Source organism: Trichechus manatus, unplaced genomic scaffold (assembly GCF_000243295.1).
Source record: "Trichechus manatus latirostris isolate Lorelei unplaced genomic scaffold, TriManLat1.0 scaffold00193, whole genome shotgun sequence".
In the NCBI taxonomy this organism is placed as follows: domain Eukaryota; kingdom Metazoa; phylum Chordata; class Mammalia; order Sirenia; family Trichechidae; genus Trichechus; species Trichechus manatus.
The window spans coordinates 3,376,623-3,396,823 of record NW_004444129.1 but is presented as its reverse complement, the minus strand read 5'-3'; the positions used below and the strand labels follow the sequence as shown (position 1 = coordinate 3,396,823).

Sequence of the window (20,201 nt, the reverse complement as noted above, 5' to 3'; positions counted from 1 at the left end):
TAACTCTCTAAGCCTCAGCTCTTCTCCTTTTGCTTTTTTTTTTTTTAGATTACAAAATTCCTCTGACTATAGTGTACTGAATGAATGGGAAAAGCAGCAAGGAGACAGTAGGAAGATCCTGTTGGGATGAAGATAGGAGATGACAATGGCCAACTAACATAAGGCAGTAGGTTAGAGATAGAAGGATGGATTCAGGAGATTTTTAGGAAGGAAGATCAACAAGATTTTGTCATTTATTAGATGTGGGAGGAAGAATGAGGGAGACTTAAAAATCAAATATGGCACCTGGCATTCAGGCTTGGTGATGATATCTTTCTCTTTGATAAAGAATACAGAAAGGAGGAATAGGCTTGAGTATAAAAAATTATGAATACATATGAGGAAAATACTCAAGGCTGGGAAAAGAAATACCCAAAAGTATTAAGAGGAAGTAATGCTTGGTGCTCACACAGAAAGAAAAATAGTGCCTTATCCCCACCAAGCAGAGTGAAAAACCTCGTAATTTCCAGGCCACTGAGTACTCAAAAGAGTATTATCTCGGAAGTAGGGAAAACTTAGCCTTAGACTAAACACGCTCTGGTGCCTGCTTAACAAATCTGAAAAGCAATCCTGAGCTGCACCTGCGTGGGCACTGGCTCACAGACTTACCAACCTGAGGGCAGGTGGCTACCAGGCATGGAGCCTGGATACTCACAGCCATGGGAAATCCAATTATCAAAACTGACTCCAGGAAAGAGAACCTAACAGATCAGCAACAATGGAAGAAATTGAGAAAGTTATCAATCAGCTACCATTCCCCAAAACACCAGACCTAGATGGTATTACAGATTTTAAAAAAATTCTTCATGAAGAAAGATCTTAAGCAACATGATGGATTCAGAAGCCCATGAAAGAGGCCACGGGGCCTACGACTTCAAAACAAGATACACCACCTCACATCGAAAATGTTGGTGACATGAAGCGTTACTTGTGTGGCAACTACGCAGCTTTCAATAACATAGCAACAACACTTCCCATTCAGAAAGTCTTCTTTCAGCAAAAGCTTTAAGGAATCAAATCCTGGGATGCAGTACTTCAGTTGATAAGGGATGGATTCAGAAACTTGTGTATCAAGGAATTCTTCCTCCATTAAGGCAGAAGACAACTACATTGGCAGTTATGTTTGGTCTATATGAGGATTTATCTTACCATCTCTATAAACATGTCAGTAACCCAGAGTTTGCAACTCATAGCGTGGTGGTAGTATTTGCAAGGACAATAGAAGCAATTTCTACCCCACTGGAAATACTTCAAATATTGCTTCAAGATCACAGGCATCATGAGAAATTTACAAACACTTATCAGAATTTCAACATCCTGAAACATCATGTAATTGGAGAGTGTTACCGTGGCATGTCCTTCTTTTTTTTTCCTTCAAGGCCCTATAAAGAAGTATTTGCCTACTGCAATGACTCACAGTACTTATTTGGTCAGTGATTTTATCTGTGGAAGTCTATTGGGTACCATGTTGGGATTCTTATTTTTTCAAATTAAAGCTGAAAACTTCACATGCAGTGTCAGACTGGTGGGGAATTTCAGTCTTTCCTCAAGTTTTTTTTAAATCTGGCTAGAACGAGACAGAGATGTGACAAATCTTTTCAGAGCTGCCAATCTGAATTACCCTTCAGTCTATCATCTCTTAGAGCATATTCAATGCAACTTATGAGTTCTTGTTGAAGGTTATATGAAGGAAATCATCAGTTCAGTGTCACTTATGAGCTGACTAGACCTTTTAAGAAGAATGCAGTTTGGCCTGGTTTCCAAATTGGCCAAATACAAGTTATTGTCATAAGTCCAGGACACAGTGAAATATAGGCAAAGCTGTTTTCCTTAAGCACCCAACAATAACAGAACAAAACAGGAAAAAAAGTATTCCTGAAAGGATCAAACTGTTTCTAATTTACTCAACGGCATCTCAAAACAAAGATCAATAATATTTCTAGGAATACAAATACATCTATTACCCAACAAATAAAAATTCACAATATTTTGTATCCAATCAAAGATTACCAGATATACAAAGGAGGAAAACATGACCCATAAGGAAGACAAAAAAAAAAAAAAAAAAAAAATCAGTGAATTGAAACAGACCCAGAACTGACACAGATATTAGAATTAGCAGAAAAAGGTATTAAAACAGTTATATTTGTACACCGTATGTTCGAAAGTTAAGCAGGGATATGGAAGATACAAAAAAGACCCAAACTGAAATTCTAGAGAAGAAAACCAGAATGTATGAGATGAAAAAATATACTTTGGAAGGGATTAAAAGCAGATTAGACAGTGAACAAGAAATTATTAGTTAACTTCAGGAATGGTAGCTATTTATCAGTTAACTTCAAAATATTAGTTAACTTCAATGAACTATCCAAAACCAAACAAATAATAATATCTTAAAAAATTGAACAGTGGATCAGTGAACTATGGTGAAACTTCAAGCAGCCTAATATACATGTAATTGGAGTACGGAGAAGACAGAAAGGGATTTGGGGACGTAGAGACAGGAGAAACATTTGGCCAAAATCTTCCAAATTCGATGAAAACTATAATGCCACAGATTCAAGAATTTCAACATACCCCAAGCATAGGAAACATGAAGAAATATACACCAAAAGATTGGTGTAGGTTGCTCAAAACAATTTTCTTTTTCAATGAAACAATTTGATAAAAGAAAAATCTTGAAAGATACACTGACTACCAGAAAACAAAGATAAGAATAACAGCAGATGTAGCCTTGCAAACAATGAAAGCAAGAAGACAATGGAGCACCATGTTTAAAGGGCAGAGGGGAAGGGAGCTGTCAAACTAGAATTCTACACCCTGAAAAAATCTTTCCAAAATTAAGGCGACAACACCCTTTCATGATAAAAGCATTCAATAAGCTAGGAAAATCCTTTAACATGGTAAAGGATATTTATGAAAAACCCACAGCTAACATTATACTCAATGGAGAAAGACAGAGTTTCTCTCTTATGATCAGGAACAAAATAAGAATGCCTGCTCTTACCATTGCTATTCAATATTGTATTGGAAGTCCTAACCAGAGTAAACAGCATGAATAAGAAAAAGAAGGTATCCAAATCAGGAAGGAAGAAGTAAAACCATGCCTATTTGCAGATGAAACGATCCTAGATAGATGAAAACCCTAAAGAATCTACAAGAGAGCTACTAGAGCTAGTAAGTGAATTCAGCATAGTTGCGGGGTGTATGGTCAAAACAAAAATCAATCTTGTTTCTGTACATCAACAATGAATGATCTGAAAAGGAAATTAAGAAAACAATTCCATTTACAATAGCAACAAAAGAAATAAAACATCTAGAAATAAATTTAACCAAGGAGGTAAAACACTTAAACACTGAAAACTATAAATGTAGTGTGTTTGGAAGGAAGTGAAGAGTGACTGCTAACAGGTACAGTTTCTTTTTTAAGTGGTGAAATGATCTAAACTTCGACTGTAGCAATGGTTGTACAACTCCGTGAATACACTAAAAACCACCGAATTGCACATTTACAGTGGCAAACTGTATAGTGTATAAATTATATCTCAATAAAGCTGTTTAAAAAAACAGGCAAAAATCAATTCAAAAGGCAGAAGAAGAAAAAACAACAACAAAGAATAGATGGGACAAATAAAAACAAATATCAAAAAGACAGACTTAACCATACCAATAATCACATTTAACATAATGTTCAAAACAATTAAAGGCAGACATTGTCAGGCTGGATAAAAAAGTAAGACCCAATTATATGCTGCCTACATGAAATAGATATACCATGGTAACAATAACCCAAAGAAAGCTCGTGTAACTATATTCCTATCAGACAGAGTAGATTTCAGAGCAAAGAATACTACCAGGAATGAAGAGGGCACTTCATAACAGTAAAGAGGTAGATTTATCAAGAAGACACAAAAATCTTAAACACTAATGCACCTAATAACATAGCTCCAAAATACATGAAGCAAAAAACAGAAACGCAAGGAGAAATACACAAAAGTACAATTACAGTCAGAGATTTAATATACCTTTCTTGATAAATGATAGACAGAAAAGTCAGCTAAGATATAAAAGACTTGAAAACACTGTCAACCAACTTGATCTAATTGACATTTATAGAACACTTCATCATAGACAATATTCTGAACCAAAAAACAAGTCTCAATAAATGTAAAAAAATTCAAATCATTAAGGATGTTATATTATTATGATGGAATTAAATAAGAAATTAATAACAGAAAGATATTGGAAAATCTCCAAATATTTGACTTGGGTCAAAGAAAAAATTAAAAAGAAATCAGAATGTATTTTGAACTGACTGAAAATGAAAACACAACCTATAAAAATTTGGTGGATGCAGTTAAAGCAGTACTTGGAGGGAACTTCACAGCAATAAACACTAGCATTAGAAAGGAAGAAAGGTCCTAAATCAATGAGTCATCAGCTCCCACCTTAAGAAACTGGAAAAGAAGAGCAAATGAAACTCAAAGTAAGCAGAAGAAAAGAAAGAATTAAGATCCAGGCAAAAATCAGTGGAAAAAAAAAAAAAATTTTTTTAAATGAAAAAAAAAAAAAAAAAATCAATAAAACCAGAAGTTATTGCTTTGACAAAATCAATAAAATAGATAAAAACTTGTAGTCAGATTAATCAGGAAGAAAAAAAAAGAGCGACAGAGACAAATTACCAATATTAGAAATGAAAGAGGTAGTATCATTATAGATTCTAGATATTAAAAGGATAATAAGGAAATTATTCAACAATATATATAAAATGAACAAATTCCTTGAAAAACACAAACAAAAAAAAATTTACTCAAGAAGAAATATTTAAACTGAATGCTCCTATAACTAATAAAGAAATTAAATTTGTAATTAAAAACCTCCCTATAAAGAAAATTCCAGGCTCAAACATTTTAGAAAGAATACCAGTTTTACAAAAACCCTTCCAGAAAACTAAAAAGGGAGAACTCTTCCCAACTCACTCCATAAATTCAAGACAAAGACACTGTAAGAAAACCTAAACTACATTCCAATATTGCTCACAAATATAGATGTAAAATTCCTTAACAAAATTTCAGCATATCCAATAATATAAAAAGGTTAATACTTTGTGACTAAGAGGAGTTTATCCCAGATATGCAAGGTTGATGTAAAATTTGAAAATCTAACAATGGAATTCAACAAAAAAGGGAAAACCATGATTTCTTCAATAGAGAGATTATGCAAAGGGGTAGCATAATCTGTCTAATGTTTTTAAAAGATCATTCTGGGTCCTATATGGCAAACATCCTATAGGCAAGCCAGTGTAAAAGCAGGAAGATCAGTAAAAGAATACTGCAATTGTTCAGATGAGTGATAGCTGGTGACGCTGACTCAGGTAAGATCATGAGGGTTGTGAAAAATGAGCAGGAGCCTCCTAACAAGGCTTTCTCAATTACCTCCCTTTTAATTTATCCTGCACACTGCTACAAGATTAATCTGCCTAAACCACCACTATAATTACTATTACTATTGGATGTAAGAATTTACATAGGTATGAACCCCAAAAACTATTTCCCTGAGATAATCTTTAAACCTAAAACCAAAAATATCCCCTGAAGTCTTCTTAAAACCAAACAATAGTTAAACTTAACTAGTGAAAAATGGCTGCCTTGAGCATTATGTTCTTTTAAGATCCATCTATATGGGATCAAATTAACAACAACTCGAAAGATTATATAGGAACCTTAGGGGGGAGTAAATTTATGTTAATGGAGGAGGAAAAACTCAGGAGGGTGAGAATGCTGCACAACTCAAGGAATGTCATCAATGTCACTGAATTGTACATGTAGTAACTGTTGAACTCGTATATGTTTTGCTGTATATATTCTCAACAAAAAATAAAATTATTTAAAAAAAGAATTTACATTGGTTTTCCATCACCTCAACCATCTTTCAAGAGTTGAACTACTTTCCCTAAAATGAAGGTATCAATAGGTGTTTGTGTAAGGGAATACATAAGGTGAAACATAAGATCAATGTGGGGAGATTACTAACAATACAGTAGATAAAACAGCCCTCTCCTCATATCCTTTTCTACTGGAGAAGGAGATGGGCTGGCAACTATTCAAACACCCAAATGCCTGACAACTTTAGGGAGTGGAATAATGATGATGATCAAAGGAGAATGAAATCATATATCACATCTACCAAGTGCCAGCCACTGTTTAAAACTCTTCAAAGGTTCCATACTGATGTCAGGATAAAGTCCAAGACCAATATGGTTTATAAGAGGTCTTGATAAATCTAATCTTAATATCTCTCTCCAGTTTTTCCTCTTCTCTCCCAGGCTTCTGCTTTACTAAACCACACCTCTTATACTAAACCACACCTCTTACCATCAGTCCTTTGTGAATGCTCTTCTTTCTGACTAGAATACCATTCCCTCCTCCATTCCTACCTAGCTAATACCTACTCATCCTTGGGATCTCACTCTCATAGAATACTACCCAAAGAACATTTTCTCTAAATCTGGATTAGGAGCTTCCTTCTACATATTTAATTTTTGCTTTCTTCATCTAAGTATTTATCACACTCTATTATAATCATCTGTTTACTTACCTGTATCCTCACCTAAAGTTCACAGAGGTAGAGTCCAAGTCTGTATTATTTCCCAATATATCCCCAAACTTAACATGGTACTTGGTGTAACTGTTGCTCAATAAGCATTTGCTTAATGAACAGGGGATTTAGAAATATATTGATTTAGGGAGAAAAATGGTTAGTTTAGTCTATAACATGTTAAAGTTGAGGGAATGACAAGAGATCCAAGGAGAGATGTTCTGTACACAGCTGGAAAAAGGAAATTGAAATTCGGTTGAGAAGCAAGAGATAAGGATACTGAAAGTATAAGACAAGATGACAAGAGAGATGAAGAAAAACAGGGTCGAGGATTAATAGTGGGGCAATAAAAAGAAAGGAAACTAGTTAAAAAAAAAAAAAGAATCACTGGAAACGTAAGAGAAGCAGAGTAATACGTTAGTATAGAAGTTAAAGAAGACTATTCAAGAACGAAAAAAGGAACATGTATCAAATGCTGAAGTTAATGAAGCTCAAAATAGTCAGCTCCTCCATGAGCCTTAGGGTCCATGTCTATTTTACTCACCTAGGATATACAGTAACAGAGTGTCTAGTGCATGTAGACAACTAATAAATATTTGTTGAATGAGGGAATAAATGACTAGAATCTTATTTTTTAAGAAGTTAACTTGTGGTTTAGAATGAGCCTAAATTTTACCTGCTCAGGAAATCTTGCCAAGACTTTACTTTTAAAATTCAGATAAAACCTCTGCTTGATACTTTGTTTGAATAAATATTATTCTTCTGTCCTTAGTCTTTTAGTGTACCTTGTACATCCTTCATCTTTATCACTTAAACAGGAAGTGTCAGTACAAGGGGGGATGGCGGGAGGGGCAGGCTTGAGAGAAGATGGATAAAAGGACTGTTCGTAACTCAAATTCTAATTAGTGCTGCATATGAGCTGTTCCTCAGTGAAGATCACCTTCATTGGCCTGGAAGCGTCAACTTACAAGTCAAGAAAGAGTTCCATGTAAAAATAACCTATCTCAGGTAGCTTAAGTAGTTAACAGATCAGATTACTCTCACTGGAAAGCCATTAGACAAACCTGAATTCAATCTAAAAGAATAACCAACAGAAGAAATCATTTCCATTATAATTCAAAGTACGTATGAGAAAAAGTCATAAAACAATCTGTGCTACAGATTATAAATCAGAGAAGTTTAATGATGAAAAGAAGGAACTTAAACGAGCACTAGGGCCCAAGGAAATACAGTTGTCTCAGGGTGAGCTACATCTCTGTATATTTGAAGGTAGAAGGAAGATAATAGAGGAGAAACAGTAATAATACTTGAGACAATGGATATGTGTATGTTAAGAAGTAACAGACAGGTGAAAAGTGTGAATTTAGAGATGAGGTATCATAGGGTTGCTATGAGTTGGAATCGACTCAACGGCAACTGGTTTTCAGGATATCACGGATGTGAAGGAAGCGTGATAGATATGTTGAAATGAAGATAAGAGCTAATAAGAGCATTGACACAAGATAGATGCACACCTCAGTAGACCAAGGCACAGTCTTCAGCAATAAACATGAGGGAGATCTGAGAAATTAGGGGCTTTGGAAGAGGGAATGATGTTTAGAACAATTAAGGGAAATATTTCTAGAAGTAAGGCCAAAAGAGGCTGAGAGAGAGAGAATGAATGAATGCTGGTGCCTAGAGATTATATTTTACATGTCAGAATAACTATGACTGGCTGTGCTAACATTCTATGAAACAGACTTTTAAAGTAATGTATTTTCTTTGTTAATTCATGTACCACGAACAGAAGGGGAAAATGAGCCCCCCAGTGAAAAATATTTAACCTAATCAAGATTTAATCTAATCAAGACGGAACAAACAATGAGGCAATCTCACAGCCAGCCAAACAGCTCACCTGGTCATAGCCATAAGGCCTCTGTTGGGGTGGCTGTGGTGGTCCAGGCTGTGGTGGTCTGTACCCTCCATACTGCTGACCTTGTCCCTGTGGGTAGTTGGGATACTGAGGACCTGGACCACCCTGTGAGGGACCTGCAAAATAACCAACACAAACAAAAGTCCAGATAAAATATAACAAGTCCCTAGAACTCTAGAAAGGGTTGAGAACTAGATGTTACTGTATTTTTATGTCTAAATTTAAAAGACAGCTTGGTACCTTGATTTTCTCAATGCTTTTTGGAATAAATGTCATGGTTGTAAGAAAAATGAAAACGTTGTAATGCCACTACCACATACCAGATACTCTGATATTTAGTATAACTATTGTGCTATCACTTAGCCACTAAAAATGTATATGTCAAGATAGTACAAGACTCAAGAGTTGTCAGTTAACTCCATGATAATAAGAAAATTCATCTACACCTCTATTGGAGAGTTAACCAGTATAAACAAGAGGCAAAACAAAAGGCAATAAGTAGGTCCAAGTGAAAATACTGAAGTAATTTCTGAGAAGTTTGAGTGTCAGTGAAATTTACATTTGCAATCACCAAAAGAATCACATGGTGATGTTCTGTAATGGCAAACTTATTATAATTTTAAAATAGAAACTAAAGGAACCTTGAAAAACCAACACACGCATGGGAAAAAAACTTAGTTTGAAAGTTACACTCTAAGTACCAATAGTCTTTAATACTTTACCATAAAAATGAATGACTTCAAATTCCAGAGATGGCAAGGGACAGATTTGGTTTTCCAAAGATATGTTGTTTACTAAACTCTACTATAATTTATAATAAAAAATGCTTTAGAAAGCATAGCCTGGAAAGCTTTAACACTTATATTCAAATCCAGACACAAAAACATTGATCCCAAAAGAAATGATCAAAAGAGGATGATACATTTTCAACCTTAAATAAATTCCATCAGTCTAATTGTTAAAACTCTACATTTCCTATTAGGAGGAGGTCAATAAGCTGAAATCTATGGAGAAGCAAAATGGGAACTTCTCTCCTTTAGGATTCCTGACTTTTTACAAAACAGCATTAAATCACTCAAACCAAAAATATTACTTCTTTTACCCTTTCTTCCCACTGAAAATAATATTTCTCTTAAGTCAATGAATTTAACCTGATTTGGGCACACATTTATTTTCAAGCAAATGCATACAACGAGAACATTCTATTTATTCAAAGTATAAATGCTACATAGCATGAAACGGAAATGATATCTGACAAGACTGAATGCCAAGCAGGTTTGAGAATTCATGTTTTTGTCTTCTAAATAACTATACACCTTACCTTTGGTCAATGAATCATCTTTAGTTTATGGTTCTTTTTACTATTTATCTAAGAGCAACACTTTTAATAAACACTCTCATAATAAGCAGACTGAGGTAAAATTGTGAACTTTCAGAAGTGATAATCCTTAGAAAAATAAATATTAAATATCTATTTCCATATTTCAAAACAGTAATTATCACATTTTTTGTGACAAATAAACTGCAATGATCTACCTACCGTAGCCTTGCTGCTGTCCTGGATAGCCCTGCTGCCCTGGGTACTGCTGCTGCTGGGGCGGATATCCCTGTTGTGGAGGTGGTCCTTGGTAAGCATCCTGCTGTTGGCCATACTGTGAATTTCCTACAGGGTAATTGGAGAAGAGGAAGGAAAACCTGAGAAATTTGCTTAGTTAACTTTTTTCTTCTAAAATGCATAGGCAACAACACAAGAACAAAATGAAATGCCATTCTGATTTTTAAAAGTTAACAAAACAAAGGAAAAACTCAAACCAAACAGAAGGATTTCGGCCAAACAAACTGCAGTTAAAGCCAGTTTTGCAAGGCTGAACTGCAGCATTTTCAGCGTCTCTGCCATACGAGCATTACATTTACTGGAACATCACAGTCATAAGATCATGACTATGCTAAATAAAATAAAAAAGACAAAATTAAAGACAGCTACAAGAGCACACACTAGCTACACAAGATCAGCAAGCTGTTTCCTAAAGGCACTATGCTTATATGTAAAATTATATATATGTAAACACACACGAGAAAAAAAATTAGATTGATGGATTTATGTTCAAATAGAAATTTCCACCGAGAAAAATTATTTTTAAATGTTTTAGTCTTTTCACTATTGTTAGAAATGACAAGTCATGGTTATACATTTTAAATATTTGTAAGGAAATTATTTTGATTGTTTTGGGCTCCCTATAATTTTCAAGACAGCCAGCAGCTAGTATTCTACAAGAAGCTTTGCATAGGTAGAAGTTGTCTTATGCAAGAATTTTCGTTCCTGTAGAAGGGGATATGTGTGTGTATATGTGTGAAGGTATATAGATACCTCCTTCGTAGTAATGTTGTGAGGAATCCTCATAAGGCCTATCGTAGCCTTGTTCAGGATACGACGGTTGCTGATAACCGTAATCATTATGACCTACATCAATTCGACAAGAGACAGGAAGAAACGTTAATGGCCACTGAGTGAAACCCTAAAAATATTTAAACTTTCAGATAAAATTGAAAAAAAGAAAATGAACTGGAAATACATAAAAAATAATTTCAATTGCATTAGCCAAATATTTACCATGTGATTGTTTTCATATTGCATTAACGTGCAATTTTTTTTAAAGCACAAAGCAGTAGTAGTTTTAGATACATCACACTTATTGTCTTAGCTATGATAATCCTCACTGAAGGGAAAAAAAACTTTATTTTCCATTTTTCAAAAAGAAGAGAATGAAAGCATTTAGGCCTTTCACATGTAAATAACTTGAATTAAATTAGAATGAACAAAAGAAGCAATTATCATATTTTGTCAAACACCTGTTCTGCTGATCGCCAATTCTACAGCATATGCTAAAAACAATGAAAAATATAAAAGAGCTCCATAAGTTTTTTCCCCTGAAAGAAACTGAAACACATTTTTCACATTCTATTTACCTGCATAAAGTATATGTATCTCAAAGTATTTTCAGATACGAAAATTATTTTTTAATGTTGTCATTTTATGTCTTATAAATATTTCTAAAGTAGCATAAGCATACACCTTTATAAAATTAATACTGTTTTATGTGCTAGAGTACACTTTTAGCGTGGTAGCTCCAACACATAAGAAAAACCCCACCTACATGTTGTTTCAAGACACAATAAATTTCACCTGCAAGATGTCTGGAATCTAATGAAAAATAGTATTTTCATCTTTTTAATTAAGTTTCACAAAGAAAATGCACGAAATAACCTTTCAATTAATTAGAATCTGAATGAACTAAATTTTAGAAAAATGTCTAATTAAGGAAGGAGGAAAACTTGCTGCCATCGAGTCAATTTCAACTCATGGCAACCCCATTAGGAATACAGTTATAAATAGATCTTATACTCAGTACTCTAGTACACCTACTCCTCACTTATCGACTAACTCGTCATCCAATATCTCGCATTTACAATAGTAAAAAATCTATTTTGCACATTAACGATGTATACTTGGCAGTAACAAACGCCAAGGTGCAAGGCAAGAGTAATGCTGGCTTTGATGGTTAAGTTATGTGTCAACTTGGTTGGCCATGATTCTCAGTGGTTTGGCAGTTATGTAATGATGTAATTTGGCAATTATGTAATGATGTAACTTGGCAGTTATGTAATGATGTAGTCATCCTCCACTTTGTGATCTGATGTGGTCATCCTCCATTTTCACATAACAACAATTTCGCATAACGGCCTGATCTTTGGAACCTAACCATGTCGATAAGTGGGAAGAGGGTGTATTCGAACATTCCCAAACCAACTCATAAATATCTACATCAAGGGTTGGCAAACTACAGCCAGCAGGCTAAATATGGCCAGCATCCTATTTTTATAAATAAAGTTTCATTGGAATACAGTAATTCCCCCTTATCCACTCACTGGAGATTGTTCCAAGATCCCCAGTGGATGCCTGAAACCATGGATAGTACCGAATCCTATCTTAGCAACCTCAGCATATGATGTTTTTCTCTTTATTAAGTAAAGAACTTTTACCTTTTCACTTAAAGGAAGCACTTTGCAGCTTCTCTTTGGCATATTTGAATTGGCCAGCATCACGATTCTTACACTTTAGGGCCATTATTAAGTAAAACAAGGGTTACTTGAACACAAGCACTGTGATACTGTGACAGCTGATTTGACTAACTGGCAGGTAGCGTATACAGTGTGGATACGCTGGACAAAGGGATGATTCATATCTCAGGCAGGACAGGAGTGGGACAGTGTGAGATTTCATCATGCTACTCAGAATGGTGTGCAATGTAAAACTTAAGAATTGTTTATTTACGGAATTTTCCATTTGATATTTTCAGACTGCAGTTGACTGCAGGTAACTGAAATCGCAGAGAGCAAAACCTCAGATAAGGGGGGACTACTGTACAGTCATGCCCATTCATTTACCTATTGTCTATAGCTGCTTTCTGCTACAACAGTAGAGTTCAGTAGTTAAGACCAAGAACATATGGCCAGCAAAGACTAAAATATTATCTGGCTCTTCACAGAGAAAGTCTGCTGACTTCTAAACTATATATTTACTGGCATAAATAACTAGACATAATGAGAAAAAATATCTAATGCCATTTAAGAAAATTATTTGTTGATATAAATGCAATAAAAACTCTACAGAAATATCAGGACCATGTATTAATACACACCTATGCAAAAAGATACCATTTAAATAATAATCCTTGATTATAATGAAATAAAATTAATTACTTATAGTAACCTTAAAGTTTTGATAGTTGGAAAAATAATATATCTATTTTTAACAGAAAAGTTATATTTATAACAATACAAGTTTCACATTTCAGGAAGGAGGACTAAAATAACAATGTCATGCTTAACTCAATTACTTAAAATGTATTTTTTAAATTAAACAATTATTTAGTTTTCAGATGACTTCCTAATGCATATAATTTAACAAAGTAGATTTTATCTTTTTTATAAACTTAATGTAAGTTTTTAATTAAAAAAAATCTTAATAGCATGTCTACGTGGGAAAGGAAAACGAAAAAAAAAACAATCTGAATAATTCAGTGCAAGAAAATCTGTGGTAAAAAATGCATCATTTTCTAACCAGAATTATCCTTATGTATCATCACTATGATTAATAAGCATTTATTGAGTGCAAAAGACAATGATTTCTACAGGTAAGTGTCTGTTCTGCCTGTACAGTCAGAACCTCTGCAGTAAAAACTAATACTCTTAAGTACTGATATACTTTTATTCTTTATGCTTTTATAAAAAATGGCAGGCAAAATGATTTTTTAAATACACCAACTTATATCTTTCTGACTTACATTAGCGTCTAGTCAATGGCTCCCAACACTGTAGCTTTAAGTTTCTTAGTTTCCCAAGTTTCTCTGTTAATACACCAAGGGAGCTTACCATATAAGTAAAGCTTTCGGCAAATGCTTTCACAGTAACGTTGAGTCATTTTGTAACATGAATAATCGCCTCTTAACTTACTGGTTTTATATGTTTGAATAATTTTTTGTTCAACATTTTAAAATTTTCAAAATTATAAAAAATGGAAAGAATTGTACAGTGAGAATCTATATGTATGCTTAGATTATTACTGTTCAGATTTTCTTAAAGTGCAGTAGGCTTTTCACAAGCCACCTTCCCACTAAAAACTTTTTTAAAAACTGAATAATATTAAAATCTACTTTCTAAATGTCTTTCCTAGCCTAACAAATCTATAAAAGCTATATTATGAATATAATTTAGCTTCCAAATTTGTTTCTGAAATGGTTAATATATATAAACCATTGTTCTTTGAGAAGTATACAACACAACACAAACTTAGAAAAATACCCAAGAATTATATTCTCTATGTATTTAATACAATGCATAAATGTAAACCAACAGGTGAACTTCATGGTATGTGAACAATTTCCCAATAAAGCTGTTTTTAAAAAAAGAGTAAATCAATGATACTTGCTTTGGTTGAAATTAGCAATTCTGAATTAAAACGGGCCCTCTTTTATATAAGAAAGGATTCCAATGACACAATGTGATTCCTGATGGTACTAATATGGAATAGCTACACAAAATACATTCTAAACTAGTTTATAAACTAATGCTTTAGATTACTTAAAGTGTTCCTAAATTTAGAAGAAACAGATTGTTAGTTTCTTCACCCCCATTAAAATGTTTTGAATAGCTATCTCCATTAATATTGGGCAGGGATAGAAAATGGGAAAGTTAACATTAGGAGAGATTACCATCAGGGTAATATTGCTGGTTCATGCCTTCTGGAGGACCTTGTCCACCATGACTGTATTGGTCCCCATAATAGTCTTCCTGGCCTGAGTACTGCTGTGGTGGGCCTGAAAAACCACAACCAGTCAAGATGTAAATAATTTGTTCTCTATGTCATCAAAGGCTTGCTTTCTAATCTGATGTTATGAAAGATTATTTCTCAGCTGTAGATTCCCCTCCCATTCCCTGGCATTTCAGATACTTTTAACTATTTTTATACACACTCATACATACACACGTAGCTCCACACACCACATTTCACTAAAATTAATGTGAAGACCATACATGCAATATCAAACAGTACCAACTCAGAAAAACAAACAGTAAATTCTTAAAAAGAAATTCAAACTGGCAGAAAATTAATTTCCTTTTAGTTTATTTTTATATTAGAGCACTATGAAATAAAATTGGGTTTGTTCATGACCATATATTTAGTAACTTCTCAAAAACAAAGCAGTACCTTCTGCTATAAACCGGTAAGCTTTTGATATAAAATTTTTATGATGTAACTTTTCCCCACAAAAGGACAGATAAATCTATATAACTGGAAGTTCCTAACCACTACAAGACCCTTTGCACCTACTATATTTACTACCTTTGGGGGCTGGGGGGAGGTGGGGGAGAAAAAAAAAGTCAAGGAAAAAAGCCTCAACTTTGCCTAATTGTGTTTAAAAACCAAAAGTTTATTTTATTAAAATTTAAAGCCTTTCAAGTTCTCTTATTTACATTAAGCAGCAAATTCTCAAAATGGAATCTTACCCTGTTGAGGTGGTCTATAAGGAGGGATCTGTCTCTGACCCATCATATGATTGCCTTGATTAACTTGACCCATCATTCCCATAGGTGGCTGCTGTCCTTGGTAATGCTGCCCACCTCCCTGTGGCATATTATATTGTTGAGAAGGAGGCTGTTGATGCATGATTGGACCTGAAAACAGACACAACATTACAAATACAACATTTTTGTGCATATGATTTTAACAAATTAAGAGAAATGGAAGATATTTTATCACATAATCCAAAAAAAAACACAATTAAATGCAAAAAAATTAAGGAAGTTTTAAATCTCACATGGATAAAATAATCTGCAAACAAAAAACAAAGCGACTAATCGATGGTAGGTGATTTGAATACCACTGGAAGAGTATTCTTGTCAGTTTTTAAAAATCAACAGACACAATATAGGAACATCCTGAATGCATTCCATTATGCTTTATGTAATACTTATACCTAAAAATCTTTCCAGAAAAGATATAATCCTTATGCTATACACCAAAACAAAGTGAATTTAACAAAACACACAGTAAAATGAGTAGTCAAACCAAGGAAAAGAAAACATATTTCTAGATTTTCATTATCAATCCCTTTTCCAAGTCCACTCATTACATAATGGTAGATACGGAAACCATACAAACTTTCACAAATATGCCTATATCAACAGAATTTCATAAACTTTAACTTTAGGGCAAAATTTTAAAGGGTCTTCTTTCCCTTCTACAACTATAAAATTTAAAAACTGAAAAGGTTTTCTTGAAATCGAAAAGCTGAAGTACTTTTTAATAAGCCACTCTCTCTCTCCCTCTCTCTCTCTCACACACACACACATCAAAAACACCTTAATAAAAACCATAGGCTCAGAAATCAGTACTGTGCATTTTCCAAAATGAACGATACTGGAGTAGCGAAACTACCATTGCTATAGTATCACAATGACAACAAAAATGTATCACATGAAGTAATCAACAATGGCCATAAATTTCCAAGTTGCCATCTAACAAGGTAAGCTGCTCCTCAGTCATTCACTGGGCCAAGTAACTATGTGTGGAGCTCAACATTCTGCCATTAAAACCATCACTGTCTCAGAAGTATGCATGAGTCATCTCCCAGTTTACTGCTAAGATAGCTACATTGTTGTTGTTAGGTGCCCTCAAGTCGTTTCTGACTCACAGTGACCCTGTGTGCAACAACTACATACTTCCCCTTTACTGACTTGGGGACAATTTAAGAAAAAGCACAAAGAGCAAGGACTAGAAACACTGGAAAAGTTTTACAGGCAAAATCACCCAGATGAGCCAAAATGTTATTTAAACAAACAATTGAAAAAACAAAACCCCACCTCTTTATCACTGACCTACAACAACACAACAACGAAAGAAGAAAGACTTCACCTCATTTCCAACTTGAAGAACTGCTTTATCTAAGTTCTTTTTCTTCCTATTGACCTTCTTCTGTTCTTTTTTTCTTTACATATTCCTTTTTACTTCTCCCTAATTTTATTATCATAAATAAAAGCTTTTCAAAGATTTTTTTCTGGGACTTTTCTTACAAGGTAATAAACTATTAATAGTAGAGATAAGGTGGCTCAGTGGAGAGTGGAAGAGAACATATCTACACTGCCAGACTCAGGTATTTATTTCATATAAATCGCTAACAAGTGCCAGAGATAAGTACCCTTATTTTTAAGTTCTCAGGTGAGGAAACCAAGGGTCAAGATCATAAAGCTAACATATGTTAATTGTGAATCAAACAAAACTCCACAAGATTGATTTTAAAACACATCTATTCTCCTATTCTTCACTGCCTCTACCCAAAAATAAGCTGTAACCAAATGGGCAAACGACTTGAATAGACATTTCACCAAAGAGGACATTGAAATGGCCACCAAACACTTGAAAAAATGCTCAGCGTCATCAGTCATCAGAGAGATGCAAATCAAGACCACAGTGAAATACCATTTCACTCTCACTAGGATGGCAAAGAATAAAAAAAAAAAAAACCTGAAAATAACAAATGTTGGCAAGGGTGTAGAGAAACTGGAACCCTTATGCATTGCTGATGGGGATGCGAAACGGTACACCATGGTGGAAAACAGTGTGGCGATTCCTCAAAAAACTAAAAATAGAACTACCATATGACCCAGCAATTCTACTCTTAGGTATATACCCAAAAGACTTGAAAGCAGAGATTCAAACAGAGACTTGTACACCAATGTTCAATGCAGCACTATTCACAATAGCCAACAGGTGGAAACAACCTAAATGACCATCAATAGATGAATGGATAAACAAAATAAGGTACACACATACAATGGAATACTACTTAGCCAGTAGGAGAAATGATGTCTTCATACATGTTACAATATGCATGCAGTGAAATTACGCTCAGTAAAGTAAGTTAATCACAAGAGGACAAATATTCTATGAACTCACTTACATAAAAAGACAAGAAAAGGCAAATGTATAGAAAACAAAATTTATTTGTGGTTTCCAGGGGCAGGAGGGAGGTGGGAAGGGGGGCGCTAACAGTGATGAAAATATCGCACTGATTTAAGGGTAGGGCCGCACATTTGATTATTGGAATTGCCGTCAATAAGTGTACGCCTGTAAATAAAAAGTTGAATTGGGAAAAGTTGTGTGATAGATGTATTTAGAACAATGACCAAAAAACAAACAAAAAAAAAAGAGTAGCTGCTTAAACTGCTCGTGTACAACCAAACACCTTATGAGATTAGGTTTCTTGGTTTGGAGGTTTAGAGTCATGGTTTCATGGGACATTACAGTTAATTGGTCTAATAACATGTTCAGTTCTACCTCCTACTTCATTATGTGTCTCATAAGCTTGCAAGAGGCCATCTAAGGCACAACAACTGGTCTATAGTTACGTGCAGCACCAGAGAAAAGAGAATCAGAAACAGAAAGAGGATACAGAATGTGTGGCGATTACCTCTATGAACAACTGTCTCCTCTGCCATGAGACCAGAAGAACTGGATGGTGCCAGGCTACCATTACTGAACACTTTGATTAAACATTCTGCAGAAGAACCTGATCAAAAGGGGGAACACGCAGTACAGAATTTCAAATTCTTATGGACTCCAGACTTTCTGAAGCCATGAAGGTTAGATGAACCCCTGAAACTACTGGCCTGAAATCATCTTTAAACATTAAACCAAAAATATTCCCTGAAGTCTTCTAAAAATCAAACAATCCTTTAGCTTAACTATTAAAAAATGTCTGCCTTAATCCCAGCCAGAGCAATTAGGCTAGAAAAAGAAATAAAGGGCATCCAAATTGTGAGGGAGAAGTCAAAGTATATCTCTCTTTGCAGATGATATGATCTTATAAACAGAAAACCCCAAAGAATGCACAAGAAAACTACTGGAACAAATAGAAGACTTAAGCAAAGTTTCAGGATACAAGATAAACATAACAAAAAATCAGTTGGGTTCCTTTACACCAACAAAGAGAACCTCAAACGGGAAATCACCAAATCAATACCATTTACAACACCCCTCAAGAAGATAAAATACTTAGGAATAAATCTAACCAGAGACGTAAAAGACCTACACAACAAAAACTGTAAGACACTACTGCAAGAAACCAAGACAGACCTGTGAAAGTGGAAAAACATACCTTGCTCACGGATAGGTAGACTCAACCTTGTGAAAATGTCAGTTCTACCCAAAGTGATCTACAGATACACTGCAATCCCAATCCAAATTCCATTGGCATTTTTTAATGAGATGGAAAAACAAATCACCAACTTCATATGGAAAAGATAGAGGCCCCAGATAAGTAAAGCATTACTCAAGAAGAACAAAGTGGGAGACCTCACACCACCTGATTTTAGAACCTATTATGCCGCCACAGTAGTCAAAACAGCCTGGTAGTGGTACAACAACACATACATAGACCAAAGGAACAGAATTGAGAATCCAGACATAAATTCATCCGCCTATGAGCAGCTGATATTTGACAAAGGCCCAAAATCCATTAACTGGGGAAAAGACAGTCTCTTTAACAAATGGTGCTGGCATAACCGGCTATCCATTTGCAAAGAACTGAAACAAGACCCATAGCTGACACCATGCACAAAAACTAACTCAAAATAGATCAAATACCTAAATATAAAATCAAAAACGATAAAGATCTTGGAAGAAAAAATAGGGACAATGTTAGGAGCCCTAATACATGGCATAAACACAATAGGAATCATATGTAACAATACACACACACCAGAAGAGAGACTAGATAGCTGGGAGCTCCTAAAAATCAAACACTTATGCTCATCAAAAGACTTTACACAAAATTCATTGTAATCACAAAGAAAGTTAACAAACATACTCATAAAAAAAGAGGAAAAACAAAGTCTCAGCAAAAACAGACCATACAAAAACAAAAGAAATGAAAAAAACATCCACAAACAAAAGAACAAAGAAAATTTTGGCACCAGAAAAAAAAACTACAAAATGACAGCAACAAACTCACATCTATCAATAATTACACTGAATGTAAATGGAGTCCATGCACCCATAAAGAGATGGAGAGTGACAGAATGGATAAGAAAA

The 20,201-nt window shown here is 34.5% G+C and overlaps 1 protein-coding gene and 1 pseudogene across 6 annotated transcripts in view; one reads left to right on the top strand and one right to left on the bottom strand.

The window, feature by feature from the left end:
* Nucleotides 1-20,201, bottom strand: part of SS18 (SS18 subunit of BAF chromatin remodeling complex) — a 113,436-nt gene that overhangs the window by 6,109 nt on the left and 87,126 nt on the right. For 4 of the 6 annotated variants that reach the window (XM_023741859.1, XM_004387764.2, XM_023741860.1 and 1 more), the window contains 5 exons: nucleotides 15,617-15,784; nucleotides 14,821-14,925; nucleotides 10,917-11,009; nucleotides 10,089-10,211; nucleotides 8,531-8,664 (listed from right to left, as the gene is read on the bottom strand). In XM_023741859.1, coding sequence (XP_023597627.1) covers nucleotides 8,531-8,664; nucleotides 10,089-10,211; nucleotides 10,917-11,009; nucleotides 14,821-14,925; nucleotides 15,617-15,784 — 623 coding nt within the window. The remainder of the gene's footprint in view (nucleotides 1-8,530; nucleotides 8,665-10,088; nucleotides 10,212-10,916; nucleotides 11,010-14,820; nucleotides 14,926-15,616; nucleotides 15,785-20,201) is intronic. The other 2 variants (XM_004387765.2, XM_023741861.1) reach the window with 2 other exon arrangements.
* Nucleotides 856-1,727, top strand: LOC101355817 (solute carrier family 25 member 51-like; annotated as a pseudogene).